Genomic DNA, 20,612 nt, shown 5'->3' with positions numbered 1-20,612 from the left:
AATAGTATTTATGGGGTATGTGCAACGTTTTGATACAGGCATACAACGTGTAATCATCACATCAGGGTCATTGGAGGTACCCATCATCTCAAATATTTATCATATTTATACCTCTTCTCGTTATTTTTAAATATACAATACATTGTTAACAATAGCTAATTCATAATCATAATAAGTCATCTTATTGTGCTACCGAATACTAGATCTTATTTTTGTACCTGTTAACCACAAGGTTGGGGCTATTCATGAGCATGGGTGATAACTCTCGAGTGCAGGCAAACGCTTGGAATTTTGTTGGAGGTCCTGTCATCTCAAGAAGTTGGTGCTGTCCGCCATGAAAGCCTTCTTTGTTGGGAAATTCCCAGGGCCTCTGACCCAGGTGGACACTCTCATAACTTGGGGCGGTGGTGGTGAAGCATGCATCCCCCCAGTCATGTCTTAATGAAACGTTTGTGCTTGTTGCAACTCAGGGAAGCAAAACAGACCAGTGCCGTGTGATTGAACAGTGTGTTCTCTCCGGACAGGTGGGTTTGATCTGGACATCAAAGGCTGGGGCGGAGAGGATGTGCACCTTTATCGCAAATATCTCCACAGCAACCTCATAGTGGTGCGGACGCCCGTGCGAGGACTCTTCCACCTCTGGCATGAGAAGCGCTGCGTGGACGAGCTGTCCCCTGAGCAGTACAAGATGTGCATGCAGTCCAAGGCCATGAACGAGGCGTCCCACGGCCAGCTGGGCATGCTGGTGTTCAGGCACGAGATAGAGGCTCACCTTCGCAAACAGAAACAGAAGACAAGTAGCAAAAAAACATGAACTCCCAGAGATGGATGGTGGGAGACACTTTCTCTTTCCTTTTGCAGTTACTGAAAGTGGCTGCAACAAAGAAAAGACTTCTATAAAGGACGACAAAAGAACCGGACCCGTGGGTCAGAGACGAGAGAGCCTCCGATTTCTCTCTGTTCGGCTTTTTACAACAGAAATCAAAATCTCCACTTTGCCTGCAAAACTAGCCCAGCAGCACCCTGCGAAGTGTCTGACAAAGGCAGAATGCTTGTGAGATTATAAGCCTAATGGTGTGGAGGTTTTGATGGTGTTTACAACAAACTGAGACCTATTGTTTTGTGTGCTCACTGAAATATTCATGATTTAAGAGCAGTTTTATAAAAAGTTCATTAGCATGAAAGGCAAGCATATTTCTCCTCATATGAATGAGCCTATCAGCAGGGCTCTTGTTTCTAGCAGTGCTAAAATATCAGAGGGCAGAAGAGGAGATATGCTTATTATGATCCTAATGAGTACATTAAGCAAAATCAAATGGACCAGAAAAGAAACCGTAAATATCATGTTATTTTTTTCCCCAAGATTAACCAAAAATAATCTGCTTATCTTTTTGGTTGTCCTTCTGTCTCCATTTGTTTCTTTTATTTAAAAATGCACTTTTTTTTTTTTCGCTTGTGAGTTAGTCTGCTTAGTTACCACTTTGCAAGCCTTACAAGAGAGCACAAGTTAGCCTACATTTTTATATTTTTAAAGAAGATACTTTTAGATGCAGTTTGAGAACTTTCCGTTCAAAGCATCAAACTGATCCCGTATCTAAGGACATGCCAGATGCTGATTCAGTCAGGCACTGAGTGTCAGGCCTGGAGACAGAGGGAAGGAATGGTTTGTACTGATACAGACATACAGATACTTTATCTGAAGAGTGTTTTTGAAGAGGAGCAACTGAACACTGGAGGAAAGCAAAATGACACTTTATGCTTTACAGAAAAGGAAACCCATTCAGACTGATGATACTGTGATGTAACTAAAAGTCAGAAACCACACTTTCCCCTCAGAAGTGGGGACCGCTTTCTTACCTGTTTAAATAAACCAAAGTATACCGTGTGAACCAAACAATCTCTTTTCAAAGCAGGGTGCTCCTCCTGGCTTCTGGTTCCATGAGAAGAAATGGAGAAAATACATACATATATATATATATATATATATTTTGTGAAAGATCAATCCATCTGCCAGAATCTAGTGGGATGGAAGTTTTTGCTACATGTTCATCCACCCCAAGCCAGGTGGAAGTAACTTAATTATTTTTTAAATTAAGCAGTTCTACTCGATCACCAAGATGCTTCTGAAAATTGCATTTTATTACCGTTTCAAACTATTTTTTAAAAATAAATACAGTTCACATAGAGTGGTTTCTACATTCATGTGAAAATTATTAGCCAGCACCAGATGCATGAGCTAATTATCTATTTGAGTCCTTGCCTTCTGTTTGCCCACAGTAAACTCATTGTTTAAAAGCTTCAAGAACATTCAAGCTGTTGGTGTGTTAAAAATGCATTGTATTGATTTGTACCGGTAGTTTATAAAATTTAATTAAAACACAGGCCATGAATGGAAGGTGGTATTGCACAGCGAATAAAATACGATTTGTGGATATGACTGCTTTGTGGAGTAAGAATGCCATTTTGTTTCATTTTTGGAAACAGTATATTGTGCATGGACCAGGGTTTCTCAGCCTTGGTATTACTGACACGTTAGACAAGATAACTCTTTGCTGTGGGGGGCTGTCTTCTCTCCTGTGGGATGTTTAACCACATCCCTAACCTATACCCACTAGAGGCCAGGAGCGTCTCCTACCCAGTTTTGACAACCAAATTGTCTCCAGTCATGCTCAAAAGTCCTTTGAGGGGAAATCACCCGTGGTTAAGGATCACTGGGCTAGAGGGAGAAGAGAACCATAATGAAAAACTTGAATTATTTATACATTAACTGGTCTGTTTTCATTAGAGGATATTGAGAAATGATTTCCAAGGCCCCTTTCAACTCTGTGCTTAATATCGTCATGTGTGGCTGGGTACTGTGGTTAATGCCTGTAATCCCAGCACTTTGGGAGGGCAAGGTGGGAGGATCACTTGAGCCTGGGAGTCTGAGACCAGCCTGGGCAACATAGTGAGACCCTGTCTCTAGAAAAAAAATACAAATGTAGGTGTGGTGCACACCTGTAGTCGCAGATGCTCAAGAGGCTGAGGTGGGAGGATCACTTGAGTCCAGGAGGTTGAGGCTGCAGTGAGCCCTGATTGCACCACTGCACTCCAGCCTGGGTAAGGGTGAGACCTGGTCTCAAAAATATTTATTTTTTTTCATATGCTTTGATGATACTAGTGACTTCAGGACATGTGTTTGGCCTGTCTCTGCCATGGTTCTGCTGGATTTGTGGTGAGTGACCTGCACGCTCTTGCCCATATCCTCCCAGTGTCAGAAGGATGCATTTCTAACAAGGCTGGCGGTGGCAATCCAATGTTCTGACTGTGGAACTGGGTGGGTCTAGGTGTCTCACAGGTGGCCCCATCCAGGCCGCACTCTGTGGGCTCATCAGCCACTTTTGTACTTGTTTAAATTGCATATCACAGATGCCCAAGACAGTGGTGAAGATTTTTTTTCCTTTCCAACTTTGTAGGAGGTTCCTGTGCAGATGTGCTACATGGGGAAAATGTGTGTTGCGGGGGTCTGGTGTGCAGATTCTTTGGTCACCCAGGTAATAAGTGCAGTGCGTATTTTTCAATGCTTGCCCTCCTCCCACAGTCCACCTTCAAGTAAGCCATGGTGCCTTTTGTTCCCTTCTTTGTGTTCATGGGTTCTTATCATTTAGCTCCCACTTAGAAGTGAAAACATACAGTGTTTGCTTTTCTGCTCTTGTGTTAATTTGTTTAGGATGATAGTCTCCGGTTCCATCCATGTTGCTGCAAAAGACATTATTTTGTTCTTTTTTATGGCTGTGTGGTTACCAATTGGGTTTTTTAAAGTTGCAGAGAGTAGCTGATGAGGAGACGGAACAGCATAATATTACACGATGGTATTTATTTTTTAAAGCTTATTCAGGTAGAACAGTTTTATCAAAGGGTAGAGGCCCTCTTTAGCAACATGCTGGAGAACAATACCCCCATTGCCTGCCCAAGACATATAGAAAAGAAGGATTGTAGAAGGTCCCACGAAAGCATTAGAATTAGGAGGCTGGAATTTGAACTTCGCAAAGGAAAGCTGTACCAGAACAGTGGTTTCAAGAACCCAGTCACATTGCACATTCTCAAGGATGCTGCTGAGGAAGCAGTGAGTCTTGGGCTTGCCTAAGGCCCCTTCCAGCTCTGCATGCTCTCTCTGTTCCTATCCCTAAATTGCCCAGTGACCAGCACAGGTTATCTTACTGAGCTGGACTCTCTAATACACTGGGGGTCTCCTTCAGGCAGTGGCGTACTGGTACGGCCTTGTGGGAGCCAGTTTTGAGCATTTCTTCCCAGTCCTCACTCCGTGTTGACCGGCTGGTAGTTTGAAATACACCATGGTGGGAATATTTACACTATGGAATCTGGCAATTGGCAAATGCTGCCAATCAGCCATCCTCACCACCCCTAGGCCTGGCCCATTGTTAAATATATCAACACATCATTGCCTCCAAGTGACATACCTGGGCTCCCTGGGCTCTTTTTTCTGCAGTCATATACTTCCTAGCCCCTCTTCGTATTTGTAAATGTGGTTGACTGCCCCTTTCCACATCAGTGACGAAGATCAGGCCTAGGAAAATAGCTACCCAGAGTCTAATTTTACTAAAGTTTTTGTTTCAGGAAAAATCCTCTTATCTAATTTCATATAATCAAGGTTCAGCTCAGTAGAGTAGTTGACATCATGGTTTTTCCAGCCAAACAACCTGGGTTCAGATTCCAGTTATTTCTCTTGCAATTTACAGGATCTTTAATTTAAAGGAGTCGCTAGATGTCTTCGTACCTTGATCTCCTCATTGAGCGTGATGGATTCAGTCCCTTGTATATCATGCAATTGTTTTAAAGATTAAATGGGTTCATATGTATGAAGCACTTAGGATGCATCAGGCACACGGTAGGTGTTTAGTTATTAGCATTCAACACACAGTTCCTCACATACAGTTGTGTATCTGGCAGTGTCTGTTAAGCTTCTTGGTATGCCTAGTGCTACTTGGATATAATCAGATGGCTATTACAGGCAATACAGTAAAGATTATGAAGCCATCATGTATACCGTTGTTCTTTTTGTCATTCTGAAAACTTAATTTATCTGAAGGAGAAGGGTTACTAGGAGTGTAAAATTCAATGGGTAATTTCTACCTTACGTTCCACACTCAGTAATACTGAGTTGATACCCTCCTAGGCAGCTGGGAGGCTTTACAGGGTTTTGAAGTCAGGAGCATAGCCAGGAACCTTTCGTTCACTACCCCAACCTTCTAAGCTAGATAATATCATTACTTTCATTTTCCAGGTGCAGAGAATGAGGATCAGAAACGTTGAAGAACTTGCCCAGAGATCCAACCAGTGAGTAGCCAGCTTCAGACTGATATGACCATCATTGTCCCTGACCATGACCCGTCACATGGCCAGCTCCAGATGGATTGGAAGGTCTGCAGGAACGAGCTTTGGCCTAGTGGTAAGTCCCAGCCTGCTGTTTTTGATTCTCAGTTTTCTACCATTTCTCTGCTCTCTAGTTCCACCTGAGAAAGCACCTAACAAGGAAAGAAAGCTTGCTAACACAGGGATCTAGGAACAGCTAAGCTTGCTAACACAGGGATCTAGGAACATCCGACCAAGCCCTCCAGCCACTCTGCAATGACAGGCAGTGTTAGGACTCCATATGGGATCAAAGCCCTGGAATCTGGCTCTCATTCAGGATTCCGACATGTTACATTGAAAGAGTGATGGCCTGGCACGGGGGTCACGCCTGTAATCCCAGCACTTTGGGAGGCCGAGGCAGGTGGATCATGAGGTAAGGAGTTCAAGACCAGCCTGGCCAAGATGGTGAAACCCTGTCTCTACTAAAAATACAAAAGAGTTAGCTAGGCTTGGTGGTGGGTGCCTGTAATCCCAGCTACTCAGGAGGCTGAGGCAGAGAACTACTTGAAACCCAGGTGGCGGACATTGCTGTGAGCTGAGATCATACCACTTCACTCTAGCCTGGGTGACAGAGTGAGACTCTGTCTCAAAAAAAAAAAAAAAAAAAAAAAAAAAAAACAAAGAAAAAAGAAAGAAAAAAATGATTTGAGTAGGAGGGGACAGCAGGTGGGAATACTTGCTTTTTTAAGAAAAGACTTGATACTGTTTGTGAGAATTGCTGATTAGAGATAATGACCTTGGGCAGTTTCTTAGCAGGGCAGGGATGTTTTACTCCCCATACACATAAAATGACTGGCAGCTTTGTGTGATCCATATTCTGATTAGCTTTATATTTTAATTCAAAGCTGTTTCTCCTGGCAGGGCTCAGTGCTTTGCTGTTGCTGCCAAAAACTATGCGGATGGTGCCAGTTGGTTGGGGGGTTTTGATGGTAGTTTTTTTCAACACACAGAATATGTTCTTTCCTGTCAGCAGAGGTGCCTTTCAAACTGTGCATTACTGATCCTTTGAACGTGCCCTCTGGAATAGTCACCCCCAGTGTCTCCTCGGCTGTGTCTGGCCTTGTCTGCTATTCTAGCAAGAAGGTGGACAGAACCATAGGGGAGGAGGGGCAGGGCAGGGCAGGGCTGCCTTGGGGAAGGTCACAGTCTGGGAAGGGCGGGCATTGCTCTGGGGAGAGAAGTAGGGCTGTGCTCCTTCAAGACCTTTCTCCAGCCTCCACAGTCGCCCCAGGGACTCAGTGAGGGTCATCCATGGCAGCCTCTGTCCGGGACTAATCGAACGACCTTCAGCTTGGGTGGGATGTCTGGTGAACTGGATTTATTCTTCATCAACCTGAGTCAGATACTTGAGCTTGGAATGAAGTGCAGCCAGGCCAGGCCACTTCCTCCACCTCCATTGTGATTCCCGAAGCTTCTACCCCCACTGCCAACTCACTCTGTCACTCCAGGGTTTCAAAAACGACAACAGTAAACATCATCTGGCCTGCTTAGATATTAAAGCCCATTTGAAATGGATTAAATAAGCCAATGAAAAACCAGAAAAACACCCAAATTAAGTTCAAAGAATGGCTGAAGGAAAAGCTTATTTACATAACTTGTTCTTTATCAGCCTCAAATGCAGCTACATCAGAATAACAGCCAGGGCATGGGGGGCTGTCAGAAGCAGCAGGGAGCGGCTTGGCTGCAAAGCTTTTCTTGAGCGCTGGCACACCATTGGGAGGGCACCCCTGGAGGGCAAGGCATTTGCCATTCTGTTTGGTTATTGAGGTGCAGGCCCATGCAGGGCTCCCAGGATCTCGGCTTCATTGGTGGGAAGATTTCAACAAGAAACATCCTTCCCATTGAAGAAAGGCCAAAGCTGATTTAGACGGAGAGAAACAGAATGTGGGGGAGTTGGCTTGGCATTGCCTGACCTAGCTGGGAGACAGGCAGGGATCCTTTCAAAGGGAGCTGGGTTTGTAATGTCTCCTGGTCGAAATGGGAGGCAAATACTTGGGGATTTGTCATCAGGAATCACGAGGCAACAGAGCCAGTTGGACAATGGCTGATGTGTGGGTAAAAACTGGTTACTGCTCATTTGGGGATTGTCAAAATCAGACATTAGAAAAAGCTCCTCGGTGCCACTTCAGATCCAGACCAAGTGAGCCGATTCTCTGCAGGTCAACTGGCAAATGAATGTATTGTGTGGATGGTCATTAAATCCCTTACTCTTCAGAAGTCTCCTCTTCCTTCTTAAAATTCATCCCAGAAATTCTAGGAAACAAGGGTGGGGGATAAACAGCCCAGTGGCCGCATAAACTGAGTTGACAAAGAGGAAGGCTGCGGTGCAAGGATCCTGGTTTTGTTGGCCTCATAATTCACTAGGAAAAGGAAAAGGCAATTACCCAATTACTATTCATGGACAGCTGGCTTTGTTTTCTCTATTTGATTTTGTAAAGAAAGGGTCTCACTCTGTCACCCAGGCTGGAGTGCAGTGATACCATCATAGCTCAGTGCAGCCTGGAACTGTTGGGCTCAAGTGATCCTCTGACTTCAGCCTCCTAAGTAGCTGGGGCTGCAGGCACATGCCAGTCACACCTGGCTAATTTTGGTATTTTTTTGTAGAGATGGGGTCTCACTATGTGGGTCAGACTGGTCTCAAAATCCTGGGCTCAAGCGATCTTCCTGCCTCAGCTTCCCAAGGAGCTGGGATTTCAGGTGTAAGCCACCATGCTTGCCCATGGAGAGCTTTCTGTATGCCAGATATTTAACATATTTCTTTCCTAATCTTCAGAACCCAGGTGACTTGAGTAACGCCTGTCTGAGAGATGAAACTGAAGCTCAGACAGGCTTAGTTATTGTTCTTCTTTAACGACTCCACACGGTTAGTTATGGTATAGCCAGGACCCCACCCCAAACCTGCTGGGCCTGCTCTCTACCATATTGAGCAGCCTGATTATCAAATAATGTGTTTTTGCCACAATTAGAACAGGGTACTTTTATCATTTAAGCTTCCTGACAATTGTCAGTCTGGGGAAGCAGTGGGAAGCCTAAAGATCCCTGCACAGGAAGAGAAGGTAGGATGAGAAGTAGCTGGAAATGTGAAAGTGGTACTAAAATCCACCTGGAGGCAGTGCAGTGCAGAATTAACATTGCAGAAAATTTAATCTCTGATGGGGAAAGGACCGATGCAAGAGCTCTCCTAAAATACAACAGAAGAGAAGGGAGAGATGAAAACAATGGGAGTGAGAAAACCACATGAAAAGCAAAGAAAAATCAAACATTTATAGCTATTCCCAAGGAAGGGAAAAGCTAAATTCAAACAGATTATTTAAAGATACAGTTGTAGAAAATGTATGTTCTAAAACAAAACAAAACAAACTCTGTGAATTGCAGCCTGAAAGGAAAGCATTTACCACGTTCTGGATAAATATGAAAGCAAAGAGGTCCCATGGAAACATATCCATGATAACACATGCATTTGTGTCTTCTCTGTCACCAAATAGCAGGAGCCTGAAAATCTGTATGTGTGGGCCATAAAACATGTTTGGACTCCAATGCATTAAGAAAACTGCCTTTAAAAAAGGTGGCAATTGCAAAACTTGAAGCCATAAATTTTTCTTTTTTTAATCTAAAAGCAGATTTCATGTCATATTAGCAAAGGATGCTTAATTCCAAAGCATTAGCTCAGATAGGCAATTTTGGGTGGAAATGTCCCGGAGGTATTTTTGGTGACCTGACTTCTCTGATCTTTTTTTTTCCTAACTTACCCTGTATTTTCTCACTTTTTAGGGTAAGCTTTGAGCCAGAAAGCACTTTTTTTTTTTTAAGTAGAGACTGAGTTTCGCCGTGTTGGCCAGGATGGTCCCAATTTCCCGACCTTGTGATCCACCTGCCTTGGCCTCCCAAAGTGCTGGGATTACAGGCATGAGGCACCATGCCTGACCAGAAAACACTTCTTGAGACTGCCTAGCTAGCACTGCAGGTGACACTGAGGGCCAAGCGACCTTCCTTGTGCATCCTACTATAGCAGGGTAGGGCAGGAGGCCAGAAGCAGGGTCCTTGCAGGTGACCTGATGGGTCTGTGAGCTTCTGGCAATACGGTGGCAGCCAGAAAATCTTACATGACTGTGGGAGGGAGATTCCAGAATTTTGGGAGAGAAGAATCTAGATGGGCAGGGAGTAGCATTTGGGCACAGGCCCAGTGAGTCAGGGTATGCAGACCAGAGGCCCTAGGCTTGAGAACCAGGACAGTAACATGAGGCCAGCATTCCTAGACCCGGAAACTTTGCGCAGGCAGGTCAAGGAGCTGGGCTTGCAGAGGCAACAGGAGGAGACCAAGATCAGAGTTTGGACATCTTCACCTTAGACCATAACTCAGGGTAGATGTAGGCAGGACTGAGACCACAGCATAGCTCGGATGACAGTTCAGGCCTCCAGAATCTCATTCAGTTGCAATCAGTTTCTGAAATCTGTAAACCATTCTCCTTCCCTAAGAATTTCGAATTTCAACTATCATTCATGCCATCATATCATCCAACACTGACAGTGGATTATTATTCTGTCAGCAACCAATAGGATAAACTAGTCCGGAACCCACATCTGCTCCCCTTTGCAGTAATGGGTGACTTCAGTTGGGCGACTTCCTGTTTTCTAAATCTTCCTTTAGTAGGATGTTGCTTTGTGTAGTTACAGCTGGATATGGGCACACTTATTTCCTACAAGATAACTGTAGGCACAGGAGGGTACTAGATTTTTTTTTTTTTTCCCCTAACACAGAGTCTTGCTCTGTAGCCCAGGCTGGAGTACAATGGCCCAATCTCTGCTCACTGCAATTCTGCCTCCCAGATTCAAGCAATTATCCTGCCTCAGCCTCCTTGAGTAGCTGAGATTACAGGTGCACGCTACCATCCCTGGCTAATTTTTGTATTTTGAGTAGAGACGGGGGTTTCAGCATGTTGGCCAGGCTGGTCTTGAACTGCTGACCTCATGATCCACCCACTTTGGCCTCCCAAAGTGCTGGGACTGCAGGCGTGAGCCACCGCACCCGTCCGGTACTAGAATCTTACGTCTTCCTAATTATTAGTGACAAGGGGGTACTTTGCATTCATTCCAGTGAGAAGCACTGGAACCTTAACATTTCAGAATTGCATGAAAATAATAAAGATCACCCAGTTAAATCATATTTTGTTGTTCAGAAGCAAAAACTGAGGCTCAGAGATAAAACGTCCTGTCCAAGGTTACATAGAAAATGGTGGGAAGAGATGAGAAGTTTCTCAATAATGCCATGATTGTTGAATAATAGGAACAAAAAAGAGATGGATCCTTACAATAGTTTAACAATAGAAACCACATGGAACATTTCAAGAAAGAGTTAAACAATGATCTGTGTTTCAAAGCTAGCTCTACCTGGCACAGTATCTCACATCTGTAATCCTAGCACTTTGGGAGGTTGAGGCAGGAGGATCACTTGAGGCCAGGAGTTCGAGGCTGAAGTGAGCTGTGATCACACTACTCCACTCCAGCCAGGGTGTCAGAGCAAGACCCTGTCTCTAAAAATAAGCATGATCATCTTTCTCATTAGAACACACACGCCAACCATCCCCTTCTCTGGCTACATTTTACAGTCGGTCAGTGCTGGATGCAACCAACAAGCTCATAACCACACTGCTGTATCATTCTGCTTTTATTAAAAGGCAATGTAAAAGAGTGTTGACCTACAGAGTTAGGCCAGAGGTCCTAGCCAGTTTCCATCCTCCCAGAAAAATGATCTCCAGTGGCTCAGAGCCACCTCAGTCCCTGTCCAGAGGCCATTCCCCTGACTGGGAGTGGACCAAGGTGGGTGGAGGGGTGCAGCAGGGCATAAGATTCCTGACGGGACAAATACGTGTTCCAGGGCTAAACAGAACTGGCTGGAATGTTTTCCTTACCTACCGTTTCTACTTCATTATGAAAATGGTGGACTGGGCAGCAACTAATGGGTCAATCCTGTGTGTCAGGTGATGTAATTACATAAACGACTGTATTAGCTTTGTGGTGCTATAGTAACAAACAGCATGAACTAAGCAGCTTAAAACAACAGAAATTTATTCTTCTGGTTCTGGAGTCTGGAATTCCGAAGTCAGGGCCATGCTTCCTTCTAAGGCTTGGTGGGAACCTGTCCCATGCCGCTCTCCTGACTTCTGTTGGTGGCCAGCGATCTTGGTGTCCCTTCCCTTCTGGCTGCATCACTCCAACCTGCCTCTTGTCCCCTGGTTGTCTTCCCACTGCATTTGTCTCTATTATCAAACCTCTCTCTTCTCCTGAGGATGTAAGTCATTGGATTTAGAGTCTACCCTAATCCAGTGTGACCTCATCGTAACTTGACTATATCTGCAAAGACCCTATTTCCAAACCAGGTCACATTCACGGGGTTAGGGGGTTAAGACTTCACTGTATATTTGGGGGGAACACAATTCAACCACAAGTAGCATCCAAACAGCCTGCTTATTCTGTTCTGGTGTATGCACTACTGATAAAAAAGAAAAATTACATGTGCAGATGCTTTATTCTTTTGGTGCACTCTAGAGCCAGGGGAGGCCAGGCAAGCCCTGGCCCCCTTCTCCAGAACAAGAAAACAAACTCAGTGACGTGTGCTCACTCTCCTGCAGGTCCATCTGTATTTTTATGCATGTTAAGCCGCTCATCCTATGTTTTAAAACTTCTCATTCCATTTACATTCATGACTTCTGTTTTTCTATGTCTCTCATATCCTGGTTCCAACATGTACAGTAAGTGAGGTGTGTTTTAAGCATCATCTCAGCCAGGAAAGGTTTTTTTTTTTTTTTTTTTTGGGCCAGCATTCCAAAGCCAGCGTGAAACTTGATATCAATAGGCCCCTGAAACCTCCTGAGATGATACAGAGGGAGTACAGGGGTCATATGATACTTCACAAAGATACTGGTTTTCAAGTACACCTTAATTTCTAAAAGGTCTCCATTTCTTCGTTTGTTTTATGTACATCATGAAGGTCATACCCTTCATGACAGATGCTTGCTGAAATTGAGACTCTTCTCCCTTTACTTTTGGAGTGAATATGAGCAGAGGTCATTTTCTCTTGACATTGAATTCCAGTACTTGTGCAGAAGAGAGGTGTCAATGAGGATTCCATGGACGCTTTCAGTTGATCAGTATTGGCTCTGCTGCAGGGTGCTTTTGGCTTCACACATAAATGTTGCAGTGGCGTTTGTCCAGGGGGAAGCCCAGTTGGAGGCTGTAGGATGACCCTGATGGAGGCTGTCACTCAAACAGCTCCAGGTAGTCAGGCAGCTGGTCCTGCTGACCACAGGGATAGAGGAGGAGCTCCTTTCCCAGGGAAGTGATGGGTTCCTCCTGTCAATCAGAAGGCACAGGGTCAAACAGTGTGAGTAGCAACCACATGCTCCTCCTACTTCCTCAGAGGATATCACTAGCTGCCTACCCAGGATTTACACGAAGCTTTCATGGTTTATGATCATCTTAAGAGATATTTTTCTTATCCACATGTGGCCAGGTACTCTGTTTCCCTCCAGGGCTTGAATTCTAACTTAAGACTGTTCTCATAGGTCAGGGGTCCCCAACCTCAGGGCCATGGACCTGTACCAGTCTGTGGCCTGTTAGGAACTGGGCTGTATAGCAGGAGGTGAGCAGTGGAGTGAAGCTTCATCTGTATTTACATCTGCTCCCTGTCGTTCACATTACCGCCTGAGCTCTGCCTCCTGTCGGATCAGTGGCAGCATTAGATTCTCATCGGACACAAATCTTACTGTGAACTGTGCATGCGAGGGATCTAGGTTGTGTGTTCCTTATGAAAATCTAATGCCTGATGATCTGTCACTGTCTCCCATCACCTCCAAATGGGACTGTCTAGTTGCAGGATGACAAGTTCGGGGCTCCCGCTGAGTCTACATTTTGTTGAACTGTATTATTATTTCATTATATATAACAATGTAATAATAGAAATAAAATGCACAATAAATGTAATGTGCTTACATCATCCTGAAACCATCCCCCAACCCCTAGTCCATGGAGAAATTGTCATCCAGGAAGGTTGGGGACTGCTGTCCCCCATGTGGATATAGCTTTTATTTTTTCTTTTCTTTTCTTTAGCATTTCCTGTATTTTCTGCCCCAGTGGGGTTCCCTGAGTATTTAAGGAAGAACTAGGTTCTAAGATAAATGAAACGCAATTAACAATCCTGATTATCAGGAACAATTACCAAAGACAACCCTCCCCGCCCCCACCCCATGTATTTGTCTCAGTCCTTTTCCTTGTAATTGTCATTCATTGTTAGAGCTGCTACAGGACAATAACTCAGAAGGCAAATCAAGTTTATACGTTGCTTCACCTTGTGATATTCCACCAAATCTGCCAGGGTGGCATGCTGCAGCTGGTCCACGCCCAGGAAGCTGTAGGAGTCTGCAGAGGCATCGATGAGGAAATGTTTACAGCTGTCCTCTGACAGATGGGACAGGGCATAGCCTTTGATCCTTTCACTGACTCGGATGAGAAAACTGCCGGGCACGCCTGTGCTCAGAAGAAGTTCATTTGCTTTCTTGAGTGTGAGAATTCCTGTGGCAAAGCAAAAAAAAAAAGGCAGGTATTTCGGCCAAATCATTTCCCGAACTCTCCTCTGTTAAATCCAGTTGCATGGATAGAGAGGCAGTGACACTTAAATAAGACACAAAAAGAGCAATTTTAAGTCTGTTTTGGGCTTCTTAGGAATACAGAATATTCTTCTGGTATCTGCCAGTTAGACATGAATAGGTTACAGAGGCCAACTGTATAAAAACCATGTATAGAGGTATACATGAGAGCTTAAATGTCAACCTTAAGAGGAACATATTTCCACTTTATACACCCATTTCACACAGGTGTTAGACAGTTTATGAGGGTCTAGCTGGATGCATTGATGGTCATCCTGGGAATGTTTGATCTGGGGGGGGATTTTAAGATACTCTCCCTAGGCCACCTCAGTTTACCAACAAGGACTCAATGGCCTGGGGCATGATTTGACTTGGTCTAGGACAGTGGTTCTCAACCAGGACAGTGTCTGAGAGACACCTTTGGTTGTCATGGATGGAGGATGCCACTAGCATCTAGTGGGTAGAGGCTAGGGATGTTGCTAAACAGCCTATGAGACAAAGAATTATCCAGCCCCAAATAGCAGTCGTGCTGAAGTTGAGATTCCCTGGTGTGGGAGGCGCAGCAATTTAGTGACAGAGCCAAGTCAGACTCAGTTCTGTAAATGTAGCTACTGCTGAATGACACTACACTGGCATTTAAAGGAATAAAACTATGTGTGTGTCTTCATATACATATATGAAGTTATATATAGACATCAAGAATTCACACTCTTACTCCAGACCAGCCTTTTCCCCAGTTAGTCCAAACTCATGAGGTGTGACTCATGTTCCAAATTTTTTATTCCCATCATAATTCGTCGATGAATAGATAATGCTGTGAAGCTCATAGAAAGTGCAGAAACGCATCTTGGAAAGATGGGGAAGTCAATGAATTATTCAGTGAGCTGTGATCTGGGAGGAAGGAACAGCGTTCTACGCGTGCCCTCCTTCATTTCAGCAGACAAAACTCTTGCCTTGTTGGCTCCCTGTTGATACTCAGTACCTTATTATTAGGAAAACAAAACAGTAACAGAACCGCCTTAGGAAAAGGCAGTGGGCTCCCAGAGCCCTTTCGTCTTGTTAGTACACTTAATTGGGAAGTGAACTCTCTCCAGAGTAAAATAAAACCATTTCTGTTCTCTCTTCTATAAACAGACCTTGAATGACAGGAGGCTTTTAAAAATTGTCTGTTTTCTCCTAGCCAAGATCATCCAACCAGCCCTTCTCCTGCCTCCTCTTCTCCTGTTTCCTATTTGGGAGGACATAGACCCCAGGTGTCCCACTGCAGAGTCCCCGTGTATGAAGGTCAACCCAGTGTGAGCTCCAGGTAAGAGCTGGGAGTGGATGAAAAGGCCGGTCTCCCCGACGTGCAGATCGTCAGTGTCCTTGAAACAGACCAGGGCCTTGCTCCTAGGGGCTGTGGCTCTATTATACTCATTCCCAGCAGATGACTGATGCACATGCCTTGTACCCATCATGTCCACTGGCTTTTTCACCCCTTCCCCACTGAGACAGACCCACTGTCACTGCAGGCACCACGGACACTGAGGGAGCCTCTTGGTTCAGATGCTCCACTATCCACATGAGGTACTCAAATCATGGCTATCTGAGTTCCACAGATACGGGCTGCTGCTTCTGTGTGTCTATTTCCCCCTCCTAAGCATACCTGGTCCCACTGAGAAATTACAAATGACAACCATCCATTGAAACAAGGCACCAGGTGCCAGCCCACGTGGGGACTGCACATGGCAAATCTCTGGAGACACTGTATGAGACTGTCTCCGAAACCCAGGGATGCTTTTCAGTGACCCTGAAAAGTCCCCTTCAGAAACAAGAAGCCACGATTGGAGGAGAAGCAGCATTCTGGAAAAAGATCTGTCCCTCCTCCTAGATGGATGGCTCACTATGAAATTCCAGGTTGTTTCAACAGATGGGGCAGATGTTATAATTGATGACATCTGGAAATTATTCAGATGAATCTGAATTCCTAAAATAAAAGCTATTCTGGAAAATTATCACCAAACCTGGGCTAACTAAGGTCAAATGCCTTTTAAGATGAGGTCGTAGTTACTGTAACTGAAACTTTCCAAAAGCCTGTAAGCCTTACGCACAGATCTTGGTGCCATCTAATCTCCTGGGACACCAGGACCCAATCCAACGTATTGGTAGCAAAGCACAGGTCATAGCAGAGACTCCTTGTACACCATGGGATTGGGCAGGTTCCAAAGGGAAGTGCCCTGGAGACTAGGCTTTGAATGATCCAAGAGGTAGTTTGTCTTTGCTTTTTTTGCTTTGTAAGAGGATTACTATTCCTTAATAGCAAACCGGCTTAGTGCAGCTAAATACACAGGTCAATGTACAATTTGTCATGAATCTATCAGGGGCAGCGTGTGCATTTGGGGTGTCCTCGCTGTGGTTACTGGCAAGCAGTTAGGTTTATCTGCTGGGATAGGGAATTCTTGAGCACAAAACCAAAATCCCAGGTTAGACACTGATCACTGAGGACTCTATCAATGTTTTCTTTTTTTTTAAACAATCACTCAAGCTGCAGTGCGGTGGTGTGATCTCCGCTCACTGCAATCTCTGACTCCTGGGTTGAAGCCATTCTCATGCTTTAGCCTCCTGCGTAGTTGGGGTTACAGAAGCCACTACCATGCCCAGCTAATTTTTTCTATTTTTAGTAGAGACAGGGTTTCACCATGTTGGCCAGGCTGGTCTCAAACTCCTGGCCTCAAGTGATCTGCCCACCTCGGCCTCCCAAAGTGCTGGGATGACAGGTGTGAGCCACCGTACCTGGCCTCAGTCAACCTTCTCATGATACTGATCCCCTGAGTTGCCCTTTTCCCAACTCTAAGAATTCTGAAGCAGGGGTCTTCCCCCCAGCCCTAAAGGCCATGACATTGGTGCTGCTTCCCTCTGACCTGCTGTCTCCACACAGCTTAAAAGAACCAAACCTGAGGTCCTAGGAGGATGTTTGTGCTAGTGAAAAGAGATAATTTTTTTTTTTTTTTTAAGATGGGGTGTTACCCCGTTGCCCAAGCTGGAGTGCAGTGGCACAATCATGGCTCACTGCAGCCTCGACCTCCTGGGTAGATGGGACGGCAGGCACGTGCCGCCGTGCCCTGCAAATTTTTGTAGAGATGGGGTTTCGCCATGTTGCCCAGGTTGGAATATTTTAGTCCATCAGTTTAGTGAACCAGGTTTTCACCCAGGCAACAGTCTGTTGGTTTTACAGTTGAATCCAGGCCGGGACTGGCAGACCTCTGGCAGCCCAGAAGAAAGCAGATGTCACTGCGTGAAGTCTGATGGGCAGCGTCTGGCCCTCAGGAGCCTGGGGCAGAGCAGGAACTGAAACTCCTGAGAGCACCAGCACAGGGGTTCGTCACAGCTGGAGAAGGTCCCACTCCGCTCTCTGTGTGATAATGCAAATATTGCTCATGTACTACTGAGGACTGAAATAGGGCTTATTTCTGATTCACTTTGATGTCAAAAGCCACGTGTTTAGGGGCTACCCTAGCTGGATAGTGTAGCTCTAAACCACTCTAGAATGAAAATTTCGCCCAGGAAAGGCCCCAGGGAACTACTTTTTGCATAGGAGAGGGTAAACAGACCCAAGAACCTGAAAGTAACTCAAACTCCAGTAGACTCCAGTTGGAAATCCAAGTGGTAATGACTGCCCCACAAGGCGGTTCAGTGGTATCTTTCTCCACAGCTTCCTCCTGGAAAACTCCTACTCACTCGGCAAGATTCAACTCAAGAGCATGACGCGTCCTGATCCTAGCCTGGGCAGTCAGTCTCCGTTTCTCCCGCTGCGCACCTGCTGCCACCTCCATGTGAGCACTCAAGTGGTCAACGCAGGGCCTCACCTGTACTGACCTCCATCTGTGTACTCAGCTAGTTTTCGCTTCTATCCAAGAATTCACAGAACTTTCTGCCGTGACTGTCCTGCCCTCCCCGACTTCCTTGTGAACTCCTCGAGGTCAACGACGCCATCTTATTTATTTTTACACACTCAGCACCTGCCACTTAGAAGATGGCCAGAAAAGGGTTTAATGAATGCTTGTGTCTTATAATCAAGTCAGAAACTTCCTTCTCTGGGACACTTCGGTGCAGCCACTTCCTCTAGTCTAAGAATTGTGATTACAGGGACAAGAGATGCATTTCGTCTTTCTCTGAAGTGCCACCAGGTGTAAATATTATTTGGGGACATTTGTACAATGTCCTGTGTCTGGAAAATGTGTGTTGAAAAATCAAATGAAAGACAGCCAAATAAAGTTTGTATGACTTCCTTTCATCCTCAACAGCAGCCCTACATAGACATACTGTTATTATCCTCAAATGATGGATGAGAAAACTTGCATGCCCTGCCTCAGGTCATTCGGATAGATCAGGAGAAGCACTGGGATTAGACCCAGGCTGGCTGACCTCAGGGCACACGCTGTCACCACGCTCTCAGAACACCTGCCTGGCACTGGCGTACCCCACTGTTCAGTGTGCTTCCACTGTATTTTAGAGTTGTGTCCTCTAAAAAGCAGAGCTGATGTTATCATCTCTATTTTATAGATGAGGAAATTAACGCAGAAAAGGCAAGTAACCCAAGCTTGCAGGATTAGCAAATGACATTTGCAGGGTTTTTGTCTCCTAGGGTTTTGCTTTTTAACCCACCAGGCTCATGGAATGTTCGTGGAATGAACTGAAAATAAACTGGGTCTTTATTTCACAAAGGGGTGTTCATTTCTCACCTTGGCAACCTAAAGAAGATGCATTTTTCACTGGTTACGTATGTGCAGTATGCCTTGATGTGGGGATAGTGCATCATTGACTCTTCCAAACTCTAAGCTTAGCATTCATGCTGCTGAGGACTGAGAAGCTCCTTAATAAGTCAAGGATCAGAACTATTAGCATTATTCATCCTCACTTCATTATCTTAAATGGCTAACACTTATTCACTAGAGCTTATTATGTGCCACACAGTTCTTCATGCTTTACAAATATTAACAACAAATGACACGCACATACTGAGGCAGGAACAACCCCTCATGATCTGCATTATACATATCAGGGACAGAAGGAAAGAGTCATGTGACTGCCTAAAGCCACACACTTGATTAATGGGGGAACCCAGATTTGAAGCCAGGCACTATGGCCCCAGGGACATGCTCTTCACCACTACTTACTTAGTTTCCCTTGGCATAAAGAAGTAAGGTGGCATCACCTGGCTGTGTCAGAAGAAACTGTCAAGAAAGCATGTGATAGTACAGAAATAAAAATTAAGGCATGTGATGGCCATGGTCAGGTGCCCTGTCTCACACCTGTAATCCCAGCTCTTGGGGAGGCTGAGGTGGGAGGATCACTTGAGACCAGGAGTTTGAGACTAGCCTGGGCAACACGGCAAGACCCCATCTCTACAAAGAAAACAAAAAAAAAATATTAGCTGGGTGTGGTGGCACACACCTGCATTCCCAGCTGCTCAGGAGCCTGAGGTGGGAGAATCACCTGAGCCCAGATAGTCAACGCTGCAGTGAATTGTGATCACACCACACCACTCCAACCTGAGTGACAGAGCAAGACGCTTTTTTTTTTTTTTTTAAAGCACGTGATGACAAAAGTTTGAAGACAAACACATGGCTTTTAAAATACTAAATTAAACAGTAGAATCCCTTTTACTATTCAAAATTCCAGGTGAAACCCCCAAAACAGAATCTCTCTTCTTAGGTTCTCACACACCCACTGTACCTGTCCCTTGCCACTGAGGCCCCTTTAGGCAACCTCAGGACTCCAAGAGCATGACAGGGAACTACAAGGGTCTAGTCCTGGGCATGTACAGTGGGAAGCTTGGGGCTCCTAGCCACAGGCACAGCCACTGCCATCATGTGATAGTGTCAGGATGAGGACTCCAGTGCATCATTGGCAAAAACCCAAGTAAGAGCTTGGGGCCAATGGGCTTTTCTGCACATGACTGGCAAACATAGTGACATTTTTGCAGGCAGGAAGCCTGCTGCACTGAGTAATTTATGAGAAGAGTCAGGTTCTTCCAGGAAAAAGCCAGCATGGCATAGAATGTTCTGCAGAAAAGCTAACTCTTCCGAAATCCAAATTAATGTGTGTAGTTTTAGCCTCTTTATTTCATCTTCTCCAGTTGCTTTACAATCTGAACACATATTAAGCAATTTGATAGGGGGACCATGGAGAATAATTTGGACAATATGTGCTTTGCTTTAATAACATTAATGTAGGTGAAGCCTTCATGCCAAAAGGAGCCCTGCCCGGGAATGGACTTCCAGCTGTCCTCCTCCGCCACACACAAGCAGTGATATACTGTTGCTGGCCACAGCCTATCCACTCCATAAAATGTGTGAATCATCCATGTAAATGAGGCAGGATATATATGTCATTTGAGGTTTAAGAACAAAGAGGCTTTGAGAAATCACATAAATAACTCCTTTGTGCTCGGTGAAGACAGCAGCTTGAAAATCCCTTTGTGACAGGTGGGCAGAATATCGATAGCCCCACAATTCAGAAATCTCCATTCTTCAGCAAAATAGTCATAGGACAGATGATCACTGAGAAGCTCCTTAA

The 20,612-nt window shown here is 45.0% G+C and overlaps 2 protein-coding genes and 1 long non-coding RNA gene across 15 annotated transcripts in view; 2 read left to right on the top strand and 1 right to left on the bottom strand.

The window, feature by feature from the left end:
• The window catches only part of CSGALNACT1 (chondroitin sulfate N-acetylgalactosaminyltransferase 1), a 367,289-nt gene extending 364,852 nt beyond the window's left edge, over nucleotides 1–2,437 (top strand). For all 8 annotated transcript variants that reach the window (XM_033226897.1, XM_033226942.1, XM_033226923.1 and 5 more), the window contains one exon: nucleotides 525–2,437. In XM_033226897.1, the coding sequence (XP_033082788.1) occupies nucleotides 525–814 (290 nt within the window). In that variant the 3' untranslated portion in view covers nucleotides 815–2,437. The remainder of the gene's footprint in view (nucleotides 1–524) is intronic.
• Nucleotides 2,438–3,051: 614 nt separating this feature from the next.
• Nucleotides 3,052–18,751, top strand: LOC117092818. 3 transcript variants are annotated; one of them, XR_004440926.1, is made up of 6 exons: nucleotides 3,052–3,214; nucleotides 3,456–3,545; nucleotides 4,740–4,888; nucleotides 5,285–5,449; nucleotides 15,235–15,360; nucleotides 17,269–18,751. It is a non-coding gene; the product is annotated as an uncharacterized LOC117092818 (long non-coding RNA). The 3 variants fall into 3 exon arrangements; XR_004440925.1 differs by having other exon boundaries at nucleotides 3,052–3,545; XR_004440930.1 differs by lacking the exons at nucleotides 3,456–3,545; nucleotides 4,740–4,888 and having other exon boundaries at nucleotides 3,054–3,214; nucleotides 17,269–18,750.
• Nucleotides 11,060–20,612, bottom strand: part of SH2D4A (SH2 domain containing 4A) — an 89,426-nt gene continuing 79,873 nt past the window's right edge. For all 4 annotated transcript variants that reach the window (XM_033226974.1, XM_033226991.1, XM_033226983.1 and 1 more), the window contains 2 exons: nucleotides 13,757–13,980; nucleotides 11,060–12,762 (listed from right to left, as the gene is read on the bottom strand). In XM_033226974.1, the coding sequence (XP_033082865.1) occupies nucleotides 12,670–12,762; nucleotides 13,757–13,980 (317 nt within the window). In that variant the 3' untranslated portion in view covers nucleotides 11,060–12,669. The remainder of the gene's footprint in view (nucleotides 12,763–13,756; nucleotides 13,981–20,612) is intronic.

The sequence above is a fragment of the Trachypithecus francoisi genome, unplaced genomic scaffold (genome assembly GCF_009764315.1).
Source record: "Trachypithecus francoisi isolate TF-2019V2 unplaced genomic scaffold, Tfra_2.0 Contig01440, whole genome shotgun sequence".
Classification (NCBI taxonomy): Eukaryota; Metazoa; Chordata; class Mammalia; order Primates; family Cercopithecidae; genus Trachypithecus; species Trachypithecus francoisi.
This window is presented reverse-complemented; position numbering and strand designations above follow the sequence as displayed.